Raw genomic sequence first — 20,477 nt, forward strand, 5'->3', positions numbered from 1 at the left:
GTTATTACACTACTTCGTTCCGCTCCTGTGTCCACCATAAACACCACCTCTTCTCCCTTGGGACCAATTTTTAGTTTTACCAGGGGTTCCCTCTTATATTTGGTCCCTAACATTTGGAACCCCTGACACCCCTAATCTTCTTCCATAAGTTCGAGGGCACGCAGTTCCCTCTTGTATCGGGGGCATTCCCTCTTAAAGTGTCCTTCCTCATTGCAGTAATAGCACTTAACGAACCTCCGGGGTCTTCCCTCTCTTGGATATCTTGGATTGTTTAGAGGAAGGTTTTGTTTTCTTTCCCCTCTGGATTCAGCATTCATCTGTCGGATAGTCTGTACCATAACCTTTGTCGCCCTCTTTTGATCTTCTTCTTCTCTCTGCACATATACTTTTTGCGCCTTTTTTAACAGGTCACTTAGGGGTTTTTCGCTCCAGTCCTCCTCCTTTTCTAGTTTCTTTCTAATGTCTTGCCATGATTTGGAAACAAATTCAATTCGAATAAGCTGTTCACCCATTGGTGTACTAGGGTCCACACCAGCATACTGTTGGACATTCTTTCTCACCCTCTCCAAAAAATCAGTAGGGGACTCGTCTTTCCCCTGGTGGTTCCCAAATGCCTTGGTAAAATTGTGACCCTTTGGCACAGCCTCCCGTATCCCTTTAATTGTCCACTCTCTATATTGTCTCATACTTGCCAATCCCTCGGGTGTTCGTTTGTCCCACCTGGGTTCATTTAGGGGATATTTTTGTTCATGGGGTCTAGGGTCCCCAGGTTGTTCATATTCCCACATGAGGAGGGCAGCCCGTCGAATCATCTGCCTCTCCTGGGGTGAAAATAATGTTCCCATTATTGCCTGCATCTCTTCCCACGTATATGTGTTTGGTCCCAAGAATTGGTCAAGCTGTTCAGCCAGTCCTATAGGATCTTCTAATAACTTTTTCATTTCTTTCTTAAATCCCCGCACCTCTGTACTAGTTAGGGGAACATTCACATATCCCGTTCCCCCTCCCGGTCCTCCCATAGGAACTTCCCTCAGGGGATTTAGGCTTATTGAAAATTTTGATGGTCCTGGACCAGTCTGGGATCTTGTCCAGGGTCGGTTTACCGGTGGAAGTTTAGGGTCCGACTCCCTTAATTCATCCTTTTTATCCCGGCCCCCTTCGGGGCAATCAGATTCATCACCTTTCCCCTCCGGTAATAAGCTTTCCTCGGGCGCAGTAGGCACCGGGGGAATATAAGGAGGGGGAAGGTTGTCCAGAGGTTCCCATTTCTTTTCTCCTGCCACTCTCAATTTAAAACATTCTGTTAAGGATCCTGGCCAGGGAACCCAACAAAATGCATATGCTGACTCTTCTTGATTCACCTTTGGTCTCGAATTTACATATATGTTTAATGCTTGTCTAACCCAATCCTCATCAGATCCAAATTTCGGCCACCAGACCGAGGAACCTTTAATAGGTTGTTTTGACCAAAGGAGACAATATTGGACCATCTTTTTCTTGTTTTTGTCCCGATATCTATTACTATCCCAATTTTCAAACATTCTCCCCAAAGGGCTGTCAAGGGGTACTCCCAGGAATTGTCCTGAATTTTCAGACGAGCCCTTAGATTTTGATCCTCCCATTTTCCCACCTAGATCTGTTTATCGTTGCTGAGGACCCTCTCGTTCTGGACCCTACTCCCTTCTTCTCAGACGCCTCGTCGGAGGTACTGTCCCTCCTTCGGTTACCGCTGAGGTTTCCCTGGGGTTGACCCCTCTCTTCTCGGCACTTCGTCGGAGGTGCTGTCCCTCCTTCGGTTACCGCCGAGGTTTCCCTGGGGTCTATCCTAGAGTCCCACGACAGGGTCCTCATGCCACGACAAAAGCTCTATACCTGATCTATTATGTTAGGTTTTTTTATCCAAACAGGTGTATCCCGTTACACCTGTTACCCAATCCCCACACCACAATCGTAAGTCGTCACTTACCGGTGTCTTCCCGGGGATTGAACCGTCACCCTTCTCCTCTCCGTCTTGTCGTGTCACCCTGTCCGGATACCACTCGCTCAAGCCGCCCGAAGCGACGAGCAAGGGACTAGGAGCCGCTGAACTCAGCGGGGTGCACCGCCTCCGATGTCCCTCTTCTCACCTCCCCTCACAGCCGGAGTGTAGATCCCGGACGAGCCCCCATTTGTCAGAAATAAAACTTCTCACACATGAGTCTCTTTAAAACTGATGACACGACAAGCTTTATTTACAAGTCTGCAGAGTTGGACTCAACTGGTTTCTCACCAGTTAAGCCCCGATACATACAGTGCATTGATTTTTATACCCTTATTGTTTGCCCTTCCCCTTCTTATTAATACTGTTTTAATTGGTTAGTGTTGCAAAAGCATTCTAAGTATAACTGCATTTTTAATTATCACGTTCGTTACGTACGCTGTGAACTCTACATACACTAAATTCTGTTTCTCACCCTTCTTATCAATCCTTTGTCTCCTGCATGTCTCTCACTATGACCATGAAAAGATAGGTTTTTAAAAAAACATATTCAGCTTTTGTCCTTGGCTGCTAGTAAGCTCCCTGTCCGTTCTGGCTTCCCTTTTTATGATTAATCATCACATTTTAACTTGAGTCATTTTAACCTAAATTCTCTATATAACACATTCTACAAGGCTACACAGGCAAGGATCCTCAACTCTTCCTCTGCTACATTGATGACTACCTTAGAGATGTCCCATCCACCCATGATGAGCTCATTGCCTTTATCCACTTTGCTGCTAATTTTCACCCTCACCTCAAATTCACCTGGTCATCTCTAGTAATATTCTTCCTTTTGTGATCACTGTCTCCCTCTCAGGAGATGAACTCTCGTTAGACATTTTCTGCAAACCTACCAAATCCCACAGTGACCTCAACTACACCTCTTCACACCCTGTGCCATGTAAGGATTCCATTCCTTTCTTGCAATTCCTTTGTCTCCATTGCATCTCTTCCCTTCCAGATAATCCAAAATGTTCTCCTTCTTCAAAGTACAGGGCTTCCCCTCTACCATTATCAATTCACTCCTTACCCACGTCTTCTCTATTTCCTGTACATCTATACCAGACACAATAAGAACAAGATTCCCCTTGTCCTCACCTAGCATCTCCCCAGTCTCCGCATCCAACATATCCTCCACAATTTCCATTCCGTAGAAGATGATCTCACCACCAGACACATCTTCCCCTCTCCGCCTTTCACAGAGATCACTCACTCCGTGACTCCCTCATCCATTCATCCCTTCCCACTAATCACCACCTTGGTACCCACCCCTGTGACGGCAAGAAGTGCACACTTATGCCCATACCTCTTCACTCACCATCATTTGGGTCCCCAAATAGTCCGTGAAGCAATTTGTGAATCTGCAAGAGTCATTGACCTTATCCTGTGCTACTGTTGTGGCCTTCTCTACATAAGACCATAAAACATAGGAGCAGAAATAGGCTATTCAGCCCATCAAGTCTGCCCTGCCAGTCAATTATGAGCTGATCCATTTTCCCACTCAGTCGCACTGCTTGGCCTTCTCCGCATAACCTTCGATGCCCAAGCTAAACAAGAACCTATCATTTTTTTCTTTAAATACACCCAATGACCTGGCCTCCACAACTTCCTGTGGCGACAAATTCTATAGATGTGCTACCCTCTGGCTGAATAAATTCCTACACATCTCTGTTCTAAGCTGACGCCCTTTTAGCCTGAAGTTGTGCCCACTTGTTCTGGACTCTTCACCCCATGGGAAACAACCTTTCTACATTCACTCTGTCCATGCCTTGCAACATTCAAACGACATTCCTCCAGTTCTCCGAAATTCCAACAAATTTAGCTGTATACGCTCCTCATATAATAACCCTTTCATACCCAGAATCATCCTAGTGAACCTCCTTTGAACCTTCTTCAACGTCAGCACATCATTTCTTAAATGAGGAACCTAAAACTGCTTGCAATACTCCATGAACTCTCACCTGTGCCTTATAGAGCTTGAACATCACATCCCTGCTCTTATATTATATTCCTCTTGAAATGAGGAATATCTTCACCACCATCTCAACCAGGCTGGTTGCATAATTGTCTGGTACAGGGGTGCAAATGCTCAGGACAAGAAAAAAACTCTAGAGTGTTGTTAACTCAGACTGTGACAATATGGGCACCAGTCTTCACTCCATCAAGGACATCTACAAGAGGAGGTGTCCTAACAAAGCAGCCTCTCTCCTCAAAAGACCCCCACCACCCAGGCCATGCCCTCTTCACTCTGCTATCATCAGGGAAAAGGGTACAGGAGCCTAAAGATGAGCACTCAGTGGCACAAGAACAGCTTCTTCCCTGCTTTCTCCAGCATGTAAATTAAAGTTAACTATAGAGCTTATTGGGGGTAAAACACAGGATTCTGTTGACACCGTGGTTAAGTGAAAAAACACACAAATGCTGGAGAAACTCAACAGGTCAAACAGTGTCTTTATGTAGCAAAGGTGAAGATACATCACCAACGTTTTGGGCTTGAGATCTTCATCAAGGTGTGGGGTAACACCTTATTGGACGTCATTATAACAGTGCAGGGGGCCACGGACAGAGAGGGAGTGGCGCAGAGAATTAAAATGGTAGAAGCTCAGGGTCCCCTGTGGCTGAACCATATGTTGCGGCTCTTCAACTTAAAGAAATATTCTTTGGCCTGAATGGATCCTTCTGAGGGGATATTGAATGAGTAATGACTCAAGAAAATATATTTGATGTGACACAAGAAGGAAGCACAGGGTTATGAGGAGTAGGTTTTGAACAGATACCAGGTAATATTTTTGCACAGTGATGGGTAGTTGGAATTGCTTCCAGAAAAGGCTACACTCATTTAAGCAACAACTAAATACCGAAGCAACGAACCCATAGTAACATATTGGCATGACATGCATATCAATAAGTTACACACAGAATCTGAATCAGAATTTATTGTCAAGAAATTCATTGTACTGCAGCAGCATTACAGGTGCAAATTTGCTACAAATTACATTTTTTAAAATAAATAACTGTGAAAAAGGAGAGAAAGTGAGGTAGTGTCTGTGGTTCATTGACCATTCAGAAATCTGATAGTAGAAGGGAAGAAGCAGTTTCTGTACCATTAGGTGCTCATCTTCAGGCTCCTTGTTCCCCCTTCAGGGTAGCAGCGTGAAGAGGGCATGCCCTGGGTGGTGAGGGTCCTTGAAAAAAGAGGCTGCTTTCATGAGACACGGCCTCTTGCAGATGTCCTCGATAGAGAGAAGGCTAGTGCCCGTGATGGCGCTGGCTGATTTCATAACTCTCTGTTGTCTTTTCCCGTCCAGTGCATTGGCATCTCCATACCAGATAAAGATGCAACCAGTCAGAATACTCTCCATGGTACACCTGTAGAAATTTGCAAGAGCCTTTGGTGACGTACCGCATCTCCTTAATCTCCTTATGAAGTATAGCTGCTGGAGAGCCTTCTTCATGATTGCATCGACATGAGAGCATTTCTGAAATCATAATTCCTCAATAAAAATTGTGCAGTTTTCTCTCACACAAAGGTTATTTTAAGTCCTCCCAGGAAATTGGTGCCTATACTGTTTCAGGGTTCTAGGTACCCATATCGTAACAGTGTTTGAAATATTTGTAATCCAAATTTGGAAATATCTGAAAACATTGCAAAATATTATTTGTAGTAACAACAAAAAGTGTTGATTATTGAATAAATCCAATTTATATAATTTGCTTTTGAGGAAATTTCTAGGCTTTGTGGTAAATAATTAATCAACGACTCGACATTCACTTCTTTCCTACAGTGACAGCCTCAATATAATAGACACTGCTATCTTTGACCTGATTTCTTGAACTGGGTTAACAGCTCCATAAATAATTTGTAACAAACCTTTAATGAAATGTCTTGAGAGGAACTCTTTCCAATTTGAAGGAATTTGAAAAGTTTTAATCTATATCAGTGGTCCTCAACCTTTTTCTTTCCACTCACATACCATTTTAAGTATTCCCTATGCCATTGGTGCTCTGTGATTAGTAAGGGATTGCTTAAGGTGGTATGTGAGTGGAAAGGGAAGGTTGAGAACCACTGCTCTAGACCCAATTGTTACTGAAATATTTTGCTTGAGAAAAATTGTCATTGGCCTATTTCCTTTGGAGTTCTGAAACCGTGCACATGATGAGTTCATCAGGTACAATTAAAACAGTGGTTTTCAAACTTTTTCTTTCCACCCACATACCACCTTAAGCAATCCCTTACTAATCACAGAGAACCTATGGCATAAGGAATACTTAAAGTGGTATGTAAGTGGAAAGAAAAAGGTTGAGAACCACTGATCTATATGGTTAGCAATGAATATCTTTTCTCTTCCTGCTCACGAGGTGGATATCACTTAAAACAAAGCATTTCCTTTCGAAAGACTTTTAAGGTACCAACTGTAAGATTCCTAAAGCTGGCATTGAAATTTCCCACTGAAAGTAACGTGAATCCTTGCAAATATTTGTTGGAAATTGCTTTTATGATGCAACATGCTAAACATTTTCAAAACTACAGTACTTGCGAAAAAAAAAACACAAGTAGTCTAGGGCAGCAAGCTTTTAAGTGTAACATTTTTACAAATCAAATGAGATGCATGCAATTAAAATACACAGGAATCAAATTTAGATTTATTCAAATTCACAGCTTGACGTGAATTTTATAGCGCCAACTCTCAAAATTTATTTTTAGTTCTGTGACCTAATCGCCTCGAAATCAATCCTTTCATTTCATTGTCTGCTCATTTGTTCATTTTGAGAATATGAGATCTGACAGTACCACATCAAAGGTTCATTAGACATAGAATTCATGGAATTGTTTGCTGCTTTTACAGTGATCAGTTACATCACTAGCAGGAGTGCTTCCAGCATTCTCTTTTATTTGAGATGTCCAGGAGGTACAATTTTTTTGCATCACACAGTTTCAGCATTGGTTTTTGTTCTACCTTTCCTCCCCTCTGAACTTTAACTGTGCTTTTTTCCCTTCATGAAATATCAATTCTGTTTCTCTTGTCACACATGCTGCCTGGCATACTGAGCATCCTGTTTTTCTATCAGTAGATATCTACAGTAAATTTAAGAATTTGAGTGATTATTGATGTTTGCTTGATATGGCCAATTAGAATTGGAACATTACAGTGACAATCTTCAATAATTCTTCTCTTTTGTAATGTCTGATAACATTCACCGAAGAACAGCTTGTTGCTGAGATACAGGTTGCTGTGGAGATTCAGTATTTCTGGGCTTGATACTTAATTTTTGTGTGATTCACTAAAAGCCTGGTTACAATCGTTAAGTTCACACTGAGGGAGGGATGGAGGGCAGGGCCAGATTAAGGCCAACTGATGCCCTAAGCACACCCAACAATGGTTCCCCCTCAATCTTTCCATTGTCTAACTGACAAGACATTAAAATTCAATAAGTGCTGAATGTGAAATATGGATTAAAAATTCAGTTTTATTCCAGGCCAGCCCCATAACTATATTAAATATAACCTTTATATATAAATATCATTTTTTTTTTACATTTATTGTGGGGAGGGGTGTATGTGCCATTTTTTGTGGGGCCCTAGTTCAGCTGCATCTTGATAAATCCGGAACTGGTAAAAGAAACTTTGTGGTTCCCCCTTCCCTTGGTGCCCAAAGCACGTGCTTATTTTGCTTAATGATTAATCCAGGCCTGATGTAGGGGGAAAAAGTCTAGGGACATGTCACAGGGCATCCATTACTGCTATTCCTGCATTCCCAAATACACATAGTCTCTGCATCATAGGCTTGGAGTGAATAATTTAAACACAACACTTTTGCTTAATGGTAGTTTTCATGTTAATATCCTGAAGAATTGTACAAGCAGCACCAACTGTGACTCTGCATTCAGTTTGGAGGCTGGAGCTGCAGGTGTCTTGATGTCAGTAATGATTTACGTCTCACCGTCCTGCTGCACTGAAGTCACTCGCTTATGTGCAATACTGATGACACATGCTGTCTCACATCATGCTCTTGCAGCTCAGGTGCCCTGGAACTGAAAAGATATAATGGGAGCTGAGCCTTAAGGACTGACAGCATTGAGAAACCAATGGTTGCTAACTCACAGTGAATTGGAAACCAGTGACAAATCCTTAAATTGGTCCTTAAATTTTAAACAATGTCCTTGAACCACTCTAAAATTATAGGTTGGAATGGTTAACATAGCGGCCAGCACCTCACTATTACAGCGCCAATGATCCAGGTTCAAACCCAATGCTGTCTGCGAGCAGTTTGTATGTTCTTCCCGTGACTGCATCCCTCGTGGAACAAAGTACCCTGTTCATAATTTACTTCCATTGATGGGCCCGTAAACTTCCTTTGTGTTTTTGCAAAGAAGAAATCGATGACCTCTGTAGCACTGTTTGAGCCCAACGTAGGAGATAACTGACCTTGAAGCTTAATATTGGAACAAACAAACAAGAGTTGCAACCCTCAGGAGCCTGTTGATGCCATGGCCTTGGGGGTGGTTCTCACCTTGCACGATCTGTCAATTTCATGCTTGTTTTGAGGATCTTTATAATTGTCATCCCCGTTTCTCCCCCGTCTTGTATTCAAGTAGTGCTCAGATTTCTACTACCAATTTCAATGTTGTGTTTCCATGTCCAGTGTTTTGGGTTTGGTTTTGCAACATGAGCCAAATTTGGCATTGAAAAGGTGCCTAGTGAGGAATCTTAGCCCATAATGGATCCATCTAAAACTGGAGGACAGAAATTTAAGGTAAGGAATCAGTGGGTTAGAGGTGATCTGAGGATAGATGTTTTCACTCAGTCGATGGTTGCAATCTGGAATGCACAGCTCTCATATACTCTCACAACACTGAAAACACTATCTGAATGAGCTCTTGAATTGCTGAAGCATAAAAGACAACAGGCCAAGTGCTTGAAAAGTTAGTACTTGATTATCAACCTAGATTTTTTTTAAAAATTTAGACATACAGCGTGATAACAGGCCATTTCAGCCCACAAGTCCATTCTGTCCAATTTACATATAATTAACCTACACCCCGGTACATTTTGAAAGGTGGGAAGACACCCGGCTGTGTTAGTACTTGTTGTAGTTCATCTGGACACTCCCCTTGCTGATGGCCTGTGACTCCTCCCACAGATCCCTGAATAAAGGCAACTGCCACAGCCCCCTCCTCAGTTCAGGACTGTCGACCAGCTTGGACATGCCTCCATTCTGTAGTTTATAAAAGCCTATCAGTTTCTATATAACTTCTAGTCTTTCAAAGTAATTGATGGTGCATCATTTTTATTAACATGTTTTTTGAAATCAGAAAAGCTGGACCTTGACCCACAATCGCCTGACACGTCCAACAGCTTCAAACTCTGGATGTGTTGCTTTGAAATGTACCTGCAGGCCTTCTCTTCTATTGTTCGATCAGAGAACAACAAGCAGTGTATTCCCGGGTCTGGCCCCTGATATATTCGCTGATCAGGGATGCCAATCTGTACCCAAAGGCGACAGAAATACTGAAAAGCCAGTACCTAAGGATGGTAAACGAGGTCCTCCTGGCTACCTCCTGGCGACCTGAAAACAGTGACCTGGGGAATTCAGCGCTGAGTACCTTTGGGCCCTGCGAGCTCTCAGGCAGGCCTGTGGCTGCAAGGCTATGACGGCTGCGGTGAACACGGAGGACTTGATCAGAGATGCTTTATGTTGCAGGCATCAGATCCAGCTATATCCAGCAGAGACTGTTGGAGCAGGATGAGCTCAACTTACAGAGGGCAGTCAAACTAGCAGGCACACAAGAGGTGACCTCCAAAATATGGATGCCTACCCAGCTGACAACACGGCCGCCCCATAATTACCGTGGGTGCTGCCATCTTGGGACATGGGAGGGTCGCAAGCCTGAAGAACTCCGCCACCACCACGTCCCGCCAGCATCCCTACCACGGCAGCTGTACTCTGCGAGGAGCTGAAGTGCTACTTCTGTAGCCTGAACAAGCACCCTAGAAAACACTGACAGCCAAAAGACGAGGATTTCTTGCAGTGGAAAAAAAGGCATTATGCAAAGGTGTGTAAATCCATGTTGCTCTCTAAACCCAGCAGCGCCATGTGCAAGCTGTGAGGGCCACCATCCTGGACGTCGCCATCTTGGGATCAAACATCCATCTACGGAGTCTGACAGCGATTTAACAGTGGCCTCCATCATGCTAGATCAAGTTAGCACTCACCAACTCGCCAGGTCATTGATGGACATTGAGGTAAATGATCACAAGACGAGCTGCCTGCTCGATAGTGGGGGCACGGACATGCATGGGGCAACATTACTCCCTCGCGGGGTAAGGCCAGTAAGGTACAAAGTCTCTGGCCTCGAAGTCCTATACACCAGATCTTCATGGCTAATGTGTAGTGGAGGGCACAGACTACAAAGACTTTAAACTCCTGAAGATGTCACAGCTCTCCGCTGCCATGCTGCTGGGGCTGTACTTTCAATGCCACCTTAAGAATGTGATAATGGAGTACGATGGGCCCTATTCCCCCCCCCCTACTGTCTGTAACCCACAGTGCTCCACCCTCGAAACCCCCCTCCACCGGCCTCTCCTCCCACCATTTCCAACCAGCAACTAAATGACCTGTGGCTTTTCAACCCTCAGGATCGCCCCTCCACCACTGTTCGCGAACCTCACCCCGACTGTAAACCCATTGCCACCAAAAGCAGGCAGTACAGTGCCAGGGACATGGCCTTTATTAGGTCAGAGGTGCAGCGGCTACTGAATGAGGGGATCATTGAATCCAGCACCAGCCCCTGGAGAGCCCAAGTGGTGGTGGTAAAGAATGGGGTGAAACACAAAATGGTCATTGACTACAGTCAGACCTTTAACAGATTTACGCAGCTGAACTTGTACCCTCTCCCCCGCTTATCCAACATAGTGAATCAAATCACTCAATATCGGGTATTATCCACTATTGATTTAAAATCGGCATACCACCAGCTCCCTATCCACCTGGAAGACCACCAATACACTGCCTTTGAGGTAGATAGATGGCCACCTCTACCATTTCCTGAGGATTCCCTTTGGCATCACCAATGGGGTCTCGGTCTTTCAGCAGGAGATGGACTGCATGGTAGACCAGTATGAGCTGCAGGCCACATTCCAGTATTTGGACAACATCACTATTTGGAGCCATGACCTGCAGGATCATGTCGCCAATCTCCAAAAATTTCTTGCAGGCCACCAAACTCCTTAACCTCACATATAATAAGGAGAAATGTGTATTTCACACAACTTGCCTCGCTATCCTTGGCTGAGTTGTAGAGGATGGAATCATTGGGCCCCAAATCCTGACCGCATGTGCCCTTTTTTGGAGCCTCAGTGCTCTGAATGGGCTTCTTTTCCTATTAGGCCCAGTGTGTCCTCAATTATACAGACAAGGCCTGCAACCTTGTCAAATCTACCTCTTTTCCCCTGATGTCAGAAGCCTGCGCAGCCTTCAACCGTATCAAGGTGGACATTGCCAAGACTGTGATGCATGCTGTGGACAAATCTAAACCATTCCAGGTGGAGAGTGATGTGTCTGACTTCGCCCTGACCACCACCCTTAACCAGGTGGGCAGACTCTTTGTCTTCTTTTCCCACACCCTCCTGGGCCCTGAAATTTGACACTCCTCTGTCGAGAAGGACGGCCAGGCCATTGTCAATCCGGTACAGCACTGGAGACACTCTTCTCTTCTTTTCTCTCTTTGGCTTGACTTCGCGGATAAAGATTTATGGAGGGGTAATGTCCACTTCAGCTGCAGGCTCGTTTGTGCTGGCTGACAAGTCCGATGCGGGACAGGCAGACATGGTTGCAGCGGTTGCAAGGGAAAATTGATTGGTTGGGGTTGGGTGTTGGGTTTTTCCTCCTTTGTCTTTTGTCAGTGAGGTGGGCTCTGCGGTCTTCTTCAAAGGAGGTTGCTGCCCGCCGAACTGTGAGGCGCCAAGATGCACGGTTTGAGGCGATATCAGCCCACTGGCAGAAGCGAGGGGGAGGCGGTGGCCCCGGCCTCGGCAGAGTGAAGCAGGCAGAGGCCCCAGTCTGGGCAGAAAGAAGGAGGCAGCGGCCCGGGTCCGGGCACAGGGAAGGTGGCGGCGGCCCCGGCCCCAGTCCAGAGGTAGTTAGAGAACCCAATTAAACTTACCAAGGCCATGTCCACAGGTGATTTGCGACCAGGTATGGTCCGACCTAGGAGAGGAGGCAGGCCCCTCCAGCCCGGGTAAGAAACCTGCATAGGAGAAGGCCACTCCGTTATAAAACCTATGACCCAAGGACCTCGCTGCCACGTCCCAGCTTGCTTGGCCTCAGCACACGAACCATGGGTGTAAAGGGTGGGGCCAGTACTGCGCACACTGCACTCCACCTAAGAGCTCCTTTGCGCAGGCCCGATGACATGTTCAAGTCCTCCCCCTCCACGTCCTCCCCTCCACGTTCTCCCCCTCCATGTCCTCCCCACCAGTGGAGACACTACCTCGCCAGCAAATGATTTACCTTGCTGACTGACCAACATGCATGTTCAACAGCCAGCAGCAAGGTAAAATCAAAAATGACAAGATAGTGAGGTGGCAAATTGAACTTTCTACCCTCAATTATGACACCTTGACCCGGCCTAGAAACTGAATGAACCTCCAGGTGTCCTATCCCATGGAACATGTGCCAGAGCACAAATAGACCTCCACAATGACCTCTGCCACTCCGGGGGTCATCAGGTTCTTCCACTTTATCAAAGCCCACAATCTGATTGAGGAGATCAGGACCATGACCAGAAACTGCCAGGTCTGAGCAGAGTCCAAACCAAACTTCTATTGACCAGACAGAGAGCATCTGATAAAGGTAACCTGTCCCTTTGGATACCCAAGCATTGATTTCAAAGGACCCCTCCCCTCCTCTGACCACAATGTGTACTTCCTCAACATTACTGATGAGGACTCACATTTCCCATTTGCCATCTCCTGCTTGGACATGACAACTGCCAGAGTCAAGGCCCTGTGCAATCTTTTCCCCTGTTCAGGTACCCCTGCTAGATCCATAGCGACTGGAGGTCCTCTATTTTGAGAGATGAACTGCGTCAGTACCTGCTGGCCAGAGGTATTGCCAAGAGCAGAACCACCACTTACAGCCCTGAGGGAACTGGTTGATGAAAAGGGAGAATACCACCACCTGGAAGGCCATCCTCCTAGCCCTGAGGTCGAGAGGCCTTCCAGTTTCCCGCTGCCAAGATGTCTTTCCTGATGTTCTCCACTCAATCAGATCGCTCCTATGTTTCACCACCAATGCCACTCTGTACGAAGGAATGTTTTCCTTCCCTAGGAAGTCCACTTTGGAAATTATGCTGCTGTCCTGGTTGACATCACCAGGGCCGGTCAAACCCCAAAAGTACATGAGGAATCATAAGTCTGACCCACTTGTCAAAAGGTTCTATCTCCTCCAGGCCAACCCCCAATACACCTATGAGACGTACGCTGATGGGCATGATGACACGGTCTCTGTTCAGGATCTAACACCCTCAGGAGTTCCTGAGACCATTAATCATCACCCCGCACCCCTTTCATCTACTGCAACCCATCATGCACCAGGGCCATGGCATGTTACCCCAGCCGCAGTGGATGGCATGCCAGATCTATTACCACTCATCCACCAAGTCAACGCTGAAGACAACATACAGGTGTTCCAGACTGTCCAGAATCCAACAGCTGTGCCGCAGCCATTACTACGACGGTCACAGCAGCAGACCAGGCCACCTGAAAGACTCAATCTGTAAGAACATTTAATTCATTTCACCCCTCCAGACTCTTTCTAAAACAAGGGATGAATGTGGTAAACTACTGTATATATATTTTAGCTGTGTTAGTATTTGTTATAGGATGTCTGGACACGCCCCTTGCTGAGTGTGCCTGTGGCTCCTCCCACAGACCCCTGAATAAAGGCGACTGCCACAGCTCCCTCCTCAGCCCAGGACAGTCGACCAGCATGGACGGACATCCATTCTGTTGATAGTAAAAGCCTATCAGTTTCTATTATGACTTAGTCTTTCGAAGGAATTGATGGTGCATCACCGGGGAAAACCCATGCAGACATGGGGAGAACGTAGAAACTCCTTAAAGACAGCACGGATATAGTGGTGCAAATACCCAGTTTTTCGATAGCTGTATGTGTCTTACTTTGTGTTTGGGCATTTGATTTAGCTATAGAGATCACTTTCATTGACTTGATGGCAAATCCTTTCATGTCAATGTCATGGAAAGGTGAAGATGAAGATTTGACTCTATGCACATCTTTTTTTTTCCCCTTTGGAAGAGCAAATTCTATGTATTTCTGTAAATTCTGTGTGGTTGATATAGCCTCTCCTATATGATGGTCTAAACACTGGCATTTCTTTTATTCAAAATATGTGTGCAATTTTGCCATGTGTGTAACCCTACTCCCTCTGCTGGCAAATATACAAATTCAGCAAATTGCTGGTGACTTCCACTGACTTCTTGGTAAGGAATAGCTCAAATAGCCCTTCAGCCCTCAGTGTTGTGTTGACCCATGTATTCCTTTAAAGAAAATACTATACACTCACTGCCCCATAACCCTCTATTTTTCTTCCATCCATGTGTCTGTCTAAGAGTCTGTTAAAGAGTCTGTTAATGATTCAGTTTCCACCACCATCTCTGGCAAGGCATTCCAGGCACCCACAACTCTCTGCATAAAAAAACTTTATTCCGATGTCTCCCCTAAACTTTGCAACCTTCACTTTGTACTCATGTCCTCTGGTGTTTGCTATTTCTGCCCTGGGAACAGGCACTGGCTGTCCACTCTATGCCGCTCATAATTTTATAGACCTCCATTACGTCTCCTCTCATCCTTCTACGCGCCAAAGAAACAAGTCCCAGTTCTGCTAACCTTGCCTCATAAGACTTATTTTACAATCCAAGTAACATCCTGGTAAATTTCCTCTGCACCCACATTCTTCCTATAATGAGGTGATCAGAACTGAACACAAGTGTGGTCTTACCAGAGACTTGTAGAGTTGCAACATGACCTCTCAACTCCTGAACTCAATCCCCGATTAATGAAGCCCAGCATCCCGTAGGCCTTCTTAACTATCCGATCAGCCTGTGCAGAGGCCTTGCGGGATGTATGGATTTGGAGAGCATTTTGGCTGGCGGTATCACTGCTGGATATGGAGGTGTCGACTCTCAGGACAAGAATAAACTCCAGAGAGTTGTTAATTCAGCCTGCGACATCACAGGTACCAGACTTCACTTCATCAAGAACATCTACATGAGGCGGTGTCTCAAAAAAGCAGCCTCTATCCTGAAAGACCCCACCCCCCCATCATCAGCCCATGCCCTCTTCACTCTGCTACCATCGGCGAAAGGTGCAAGAGCATAAAGACGAGCACTCAGTGTCACAAGGACAGTTTCTTCTTCACTGCCATCAGATTCCTGAATAATCTATGAACCAAAGACACTGCCTTACTTTTTTCTGCATTATTTTTTTTTTAAATTTATTGTTGTAAGGTGGTGTATATGAATGTTTGCACTGTGAGGCTGATGCAAAACAACGAATATCATGACTCGTTCATGACAATAAATTCTGATTCAGATTCAAATTGAACTCCATCTGCCACTTTTCCGCCCAACTCTGCATCATGTTAATCTAAATTAAATTTTTTAAATTAAATTTAAATTTAGACATACAGTATGGTTACAGGCCCTTTTAGCCCATGATTCTATGCCACCCAATTAACCTACACCCCTGGTACATTTCCAACAGTGGGAATAAACTGGAGCCCCCCCAGGGAAAACCCACCCAAACATGGGGAAAACCTACAAACTCCTTACAGACAGCGCGGGATTCAAACCCCGGTCCCAATCGCTGGTGCTATAACAAAGTTGTGCTAACCGCTGACGCCAACTGTGCCACCCCTCAATCTTTGACTGTATGTGCAGGAACAAAGTAGTTATTTTAATCGATTAGTAATCATAGCCTCTTGCCTAATGATAAAAGAATTCAGTTCAAATCCTGCTTTGCATTCTGGTAGATGAATTAAATACATTTAAGATTTAACTGTAATCGTTGCTGTGACTTGTGTGATTTCAGTCCCACAATATTATTTATTGACTTTTGGCTGCACTCTGAAAGACACAACTTGCCAGCAATGACTATATTACCTTGAATGAAGAAATAGTACCTCCATGTGTGCAGATGTTTTTTTTTAGAAAGGGACTATTCATTGATGTACTATTTCAGATATATGATTCAGCTTTGGTCACAAATGTCCTTTGTAGTTTAAAGAAGGTTTTTTTTAAATCAAATGTGTTAGTTAAAGTATTTCTCTTTTCTTTGGCTTGGCTTCGCGGACGAAGATTTATGGAGGGGTATGTCCACGTCTGCTGCAGGCTCGTTGGTGACTGACAAGTCCGATGCGGGACAGGCAGGCACGGTTGCAGCGGTTGCAAGGGAAAATTGGTTGGTTGGGGTTGGTGTTGGGTTTTTCCTCCTTTGTCAGTGAGGTGGGCTCTGCGGTCTTCTTCAAAGGAGGTTGCCGCCTGCTGAACTGTGTATAGAAAGCAAAAAAATTAACCAAATTGCTCTTTTAAAAAATCGCAAATTAATTCTTTGGCCTTACAATTTTAGTTATATTTACTGTATTATGATTTGCTAAGTTTTTATAGTAGTACTAATCCAAGAAATGTTAATAGTCAATTTGATCTCTGAAACGATGACAGGATTTTTATTTTTAGATCTATCTATTCAGGAATCAACGGAAGAACAGACTGCTTTATATCCAGAATTGTGTATTGATGATCTGGTAGCTCGGGGATCTCTAAGGTGTATTGATTACAAGAGAGTAGAATAGTACATAAAGAGTAAAAGTGATTTAGTTCAATCTGAAAGCAGACTCTTAAATTTGAATAAAGCAAACACTAAAGACGTGAGGAATTATTTAACTTTGGTTGAGTGGAGAATCATGTTAAAATGTATGTGAGCGAACCAGCAATGACCAACTCTTGGTGAATTAATGCATGGTTGACAAGCAGTATACATCTTTTTAAGACAAAAGTTATTCAACAGGAAATGTCATCAAGCCATGGAAGTCAAGAAAAATTAAAAGTGGATTGCATCAAAGGAAAAGGTTGCTAAAAATGCAATAGCCCATTTGGGAAAATATCAGTATTTAGCCAAGAAGACCAACAAAAAAAAGGGAAAGGGAAAATAGAATACAACAGTAGGCTAGCAAACCTTTACAGCTGCTGTAGATGTTTAAATTAGAGCATTTGAGAAAGTTCCTGTGGCTTTCTTATAGACTGAAACAAGAGAAATTCCCGGGCGGCACGGTTAGTGTAGTGGTCGGTGCCACGCTATTGCAGCGGCAGTGACTCAGGTCTGAATCTGGTCCGGTCTGTGAGAAGTTTGTGCATTCTCCCCATATTAGCATGGATTTCCTCTGGGTCCTCTGGTTTCCTCCCACCTTTCAAAAATGTACCAAGATTGTAGGTTAATTAGTGTATGTGGGGGAACAGGCCGGTGAGCTGGAAGGGCCTGTTACCATGCTGTATGTCAAAAAATGCTGCAATGAGGAATAACAAAATGGCAGAGAAATATTTATATTTGTCAGAAATAGTAGAGAACATTACAGTAACTAAGGTGTTCAAAAATCAACATGTATAAAACAATGTATTAGAGAAAGTGATGGGACAGAAAGCCCAGATAACTTGCATCTTAGGGTTTGAAAGAGGAAACTTTTGAAGTCATGAAAACTCTTGCAATCTTACACTGACTCGAGAACAGTTCCCACAGATTAGAACCAACGCGGCTACTTAAGCAAGGATGGAAAGAGAAAATAGGGAACTATCAACATTTTACTGTCAAAATTAATAGGGAAACTGTTGGAATCTATCGCAGTATTAAGAAAATGCTAGCAGGGTATGTATAAAATAACATTAGGATTAGGTGGAATCAATGTAAATTAATGAAAGGGAAATCGTATCATAATGGTAGTTTGAAAAATGTTGGTGTTCAAAGGCACTGGTGTGTTCTTGGAAACAAATGATTTAAAGTTAATGTACAGGGATCCAGCAAGCAATTGGGAATGCAAATGGTTAGTTGGTTTGAGTACATGAGTAGTGATGTCCTTCTCCATTATACAGGCTCTTGTTAACTGTATCTGCAATATTGCATACAGGTCTTGTCTCCCTACTAATGAAAGATATTCTTCCAGAAGGGAAATGCAGCATTGATTTACTGGAATGTTTCCTGGGTTGACAGGTTTGAAGCATGAAAACTATCATGCAGAATGTCCCAGAATCTCTTGGGTTTAGAAGAATGAGAGGTAATTGCATTGAAACATACAAAATTCCACCAATGCTGCTTGACCCACTGCGTTCCTCCAACAAATCGATGTTGCTCCAGATTTCCACCATCTTCTGTGCCTCTGAATCATTGTGCTTTGATATGCTTGTAATATCACGTTAACAATGGTCAAAGGATTACTAATTCAAAATTATTTTAGAATTCCGACAGAATTTTGTTCCAGTTTTCACGTCATGGGAAGACATTCTTACAGCAGTGATTCCAATGTTGTCCTTTGTTACTTACTGGAAATACCCAGAGTCTGAGAATGCACAGCATGGTGAGGCATTCCTACATCATCAGGGTGGAATTAACAGCTGGTGTTTCTCACACTTACAAATCTCTGCAGAATAGGATGCAAAGAGAACAACGGTTCACCTCTCGCTCCTGTGTTTCCCTAGCTACTGATCTACAGCAAGGCCTGGTGTTCCATCCTTCAGTAACCATTAAAGAAGGCTACCTGCACAAACGAAAAGCGGAGGGTGTCAACCTTGTCACTCGTTTCACTTTCAAAAAGCGCTATTTCTGGTTGAGCAGTGAAAACTTGTCGTACGCTAAGTCCTCAGATTGGCAGGTAAGATGTCCAGGAGGTACAATTTTTTTGCATCACACAGTTTCAGCATTGGTTTTTGTTCTACCTTTCCTCCCCTCTGAACTTTAACTGTGCTTTTTTCCCTTCATGAAATATCAATTCTGTTTCTCTTGTCACACATGCTGCCTGGCATACTGAGCATCCTGTTTTTCTATCAGTAGATATCTACAGTAAATTTAAGAATTTGAGTGATTATTGATGTTTGCTTGATATGGCCAATTAGAATTGGAACATTACAGTGACAATCTTCAATAATTCTTCTCTTTTGTAATGTCTGATAACATTCACCGAAGAACAGCTTGTTGCTGAGATACAGGTTGCTGTGGAGATTCAGTATTTCTGGGCTTGATACTTAATTTTTGTGTGATTCACTAAAAGCCTGGTTACAATCGTTAAGTTCACACTGAGGGAGGGATGGAGGGCAGGGCCAGATTAAGGCCAACTGATGCCCTAAGCACACCCAACAATGGTTCCCCCTCAATCTTTCCATTGTCTAACTGACAAGACATTAAAATTCAATAAGTGCTGAATGTGAAATATGGATTAAAAATTCAGTTTTATTCCAGGCCAGCCCCATAACTATATTAAATATAACCTTTATATATAAATATCATTTTTTTTTTACATTTATTGTGGGGAGGGGTGTATGTGCCATTTTTTGTGGGGCCCTAGTTCAGCTGCATCTTGATAAATCCGGAACTGGTAAAAGAAACTTTGTGGTTCCCCCTTCCCTTGGTGCCCAAAGCACGTGCTTATTTTGCTTAATGATTAATCCAGGCCTGATGTAGGGGGAAAAAGTCTAGGGACATGTCACAGGGCATCCATTACTGCTATTCCTGCATTCCCAAATACACATAGTCTCTGCATCATAGGCTTGGAGTGAATAATTTAAACACAACACTTTTGCTTAATGGTAGTTTTCATGTTAATATCCTGAAGAATTGTACAAGCAGCACCAACTGTGACTCTGCATTCAGTTTGGAGGCTGGAGCTGCAGGTGTCTTGATGTCAGTAATGATTTACGTCTCACCGTCCTGCTGCACTGAAGTCACTCGCTTATGTGCAATACTGATGACACATGCTGTCTCACATCATGCTCTTGCAGCTCAGGTGCCCTGGAACTGAAAAGATATAATGGGAGCTGAGCCTTAAGGACTGACAGCATTGAGAAACCAATGGTTGCTAACTCACAGTGAATTGGAAACCAGTGACAAATCCTTAAATTGGTCCTTAAATTTTAAACAATGTCCTTGAACCACTCTAAAATTATAGGTTGGAATGGTTAACATAGCGGCCAGCACCTCACTATTACAGCGCCAATGATCCAGGTTCAAACCCAATGCTGTCTGCGAGCAGTTTGTATGTTCTTCCCGTGACTGCATCCCTCGTGGAACAAAGTACCCTGTTCATAATTTACTTCCATTGATGGGCCCGTAAACTTCCTTTGTGTTTTTGCAAAGAAGAAATCGATGACCTCTGTAGCACTGTTTGAGCCCAACGT

At 43.9% G+C, this 20,477-nt stretch overlaps 1 protein-coding gene across 1 annotated transcript in view; it reads left to right on the forward strand.

The window, feature by feature from the left end:
- LOC138761191 (rasGAP-activating-like protein 1) overlaps positions 1 to 20,477 on the forward strand; it is a 325,463-nt gene that overhangs the window by 246,061 nt on the left and 58,925 nt on the right. Inside the window, exon 17 of the mRNA XM_069932922.1 lies at positions 18,786 to 18,958. Coding sequence (XP_069789023.1) covers positions 18,786 to 18,958 — 173 coding nt within the window. The remainder of the gene's footprint in view (positions 1 to 18,785; positions 18,959 to 20,477) is intronic.

This window comes from Narcine bancroftii, chromosome 4, assembly GCF_036971445.1.
Source record: "Narcine bancroftii isolate sNarBan1 chromosome 4, sNarBan1.hap1, whole genome shotgun sequence".
Taxonomy (NCBI): Eukaryota; Metazoa; Chordata; class Chondrichthyes; order Torpediniformes; family Narcinidae; genus Narcine; species Narcine bancroftii.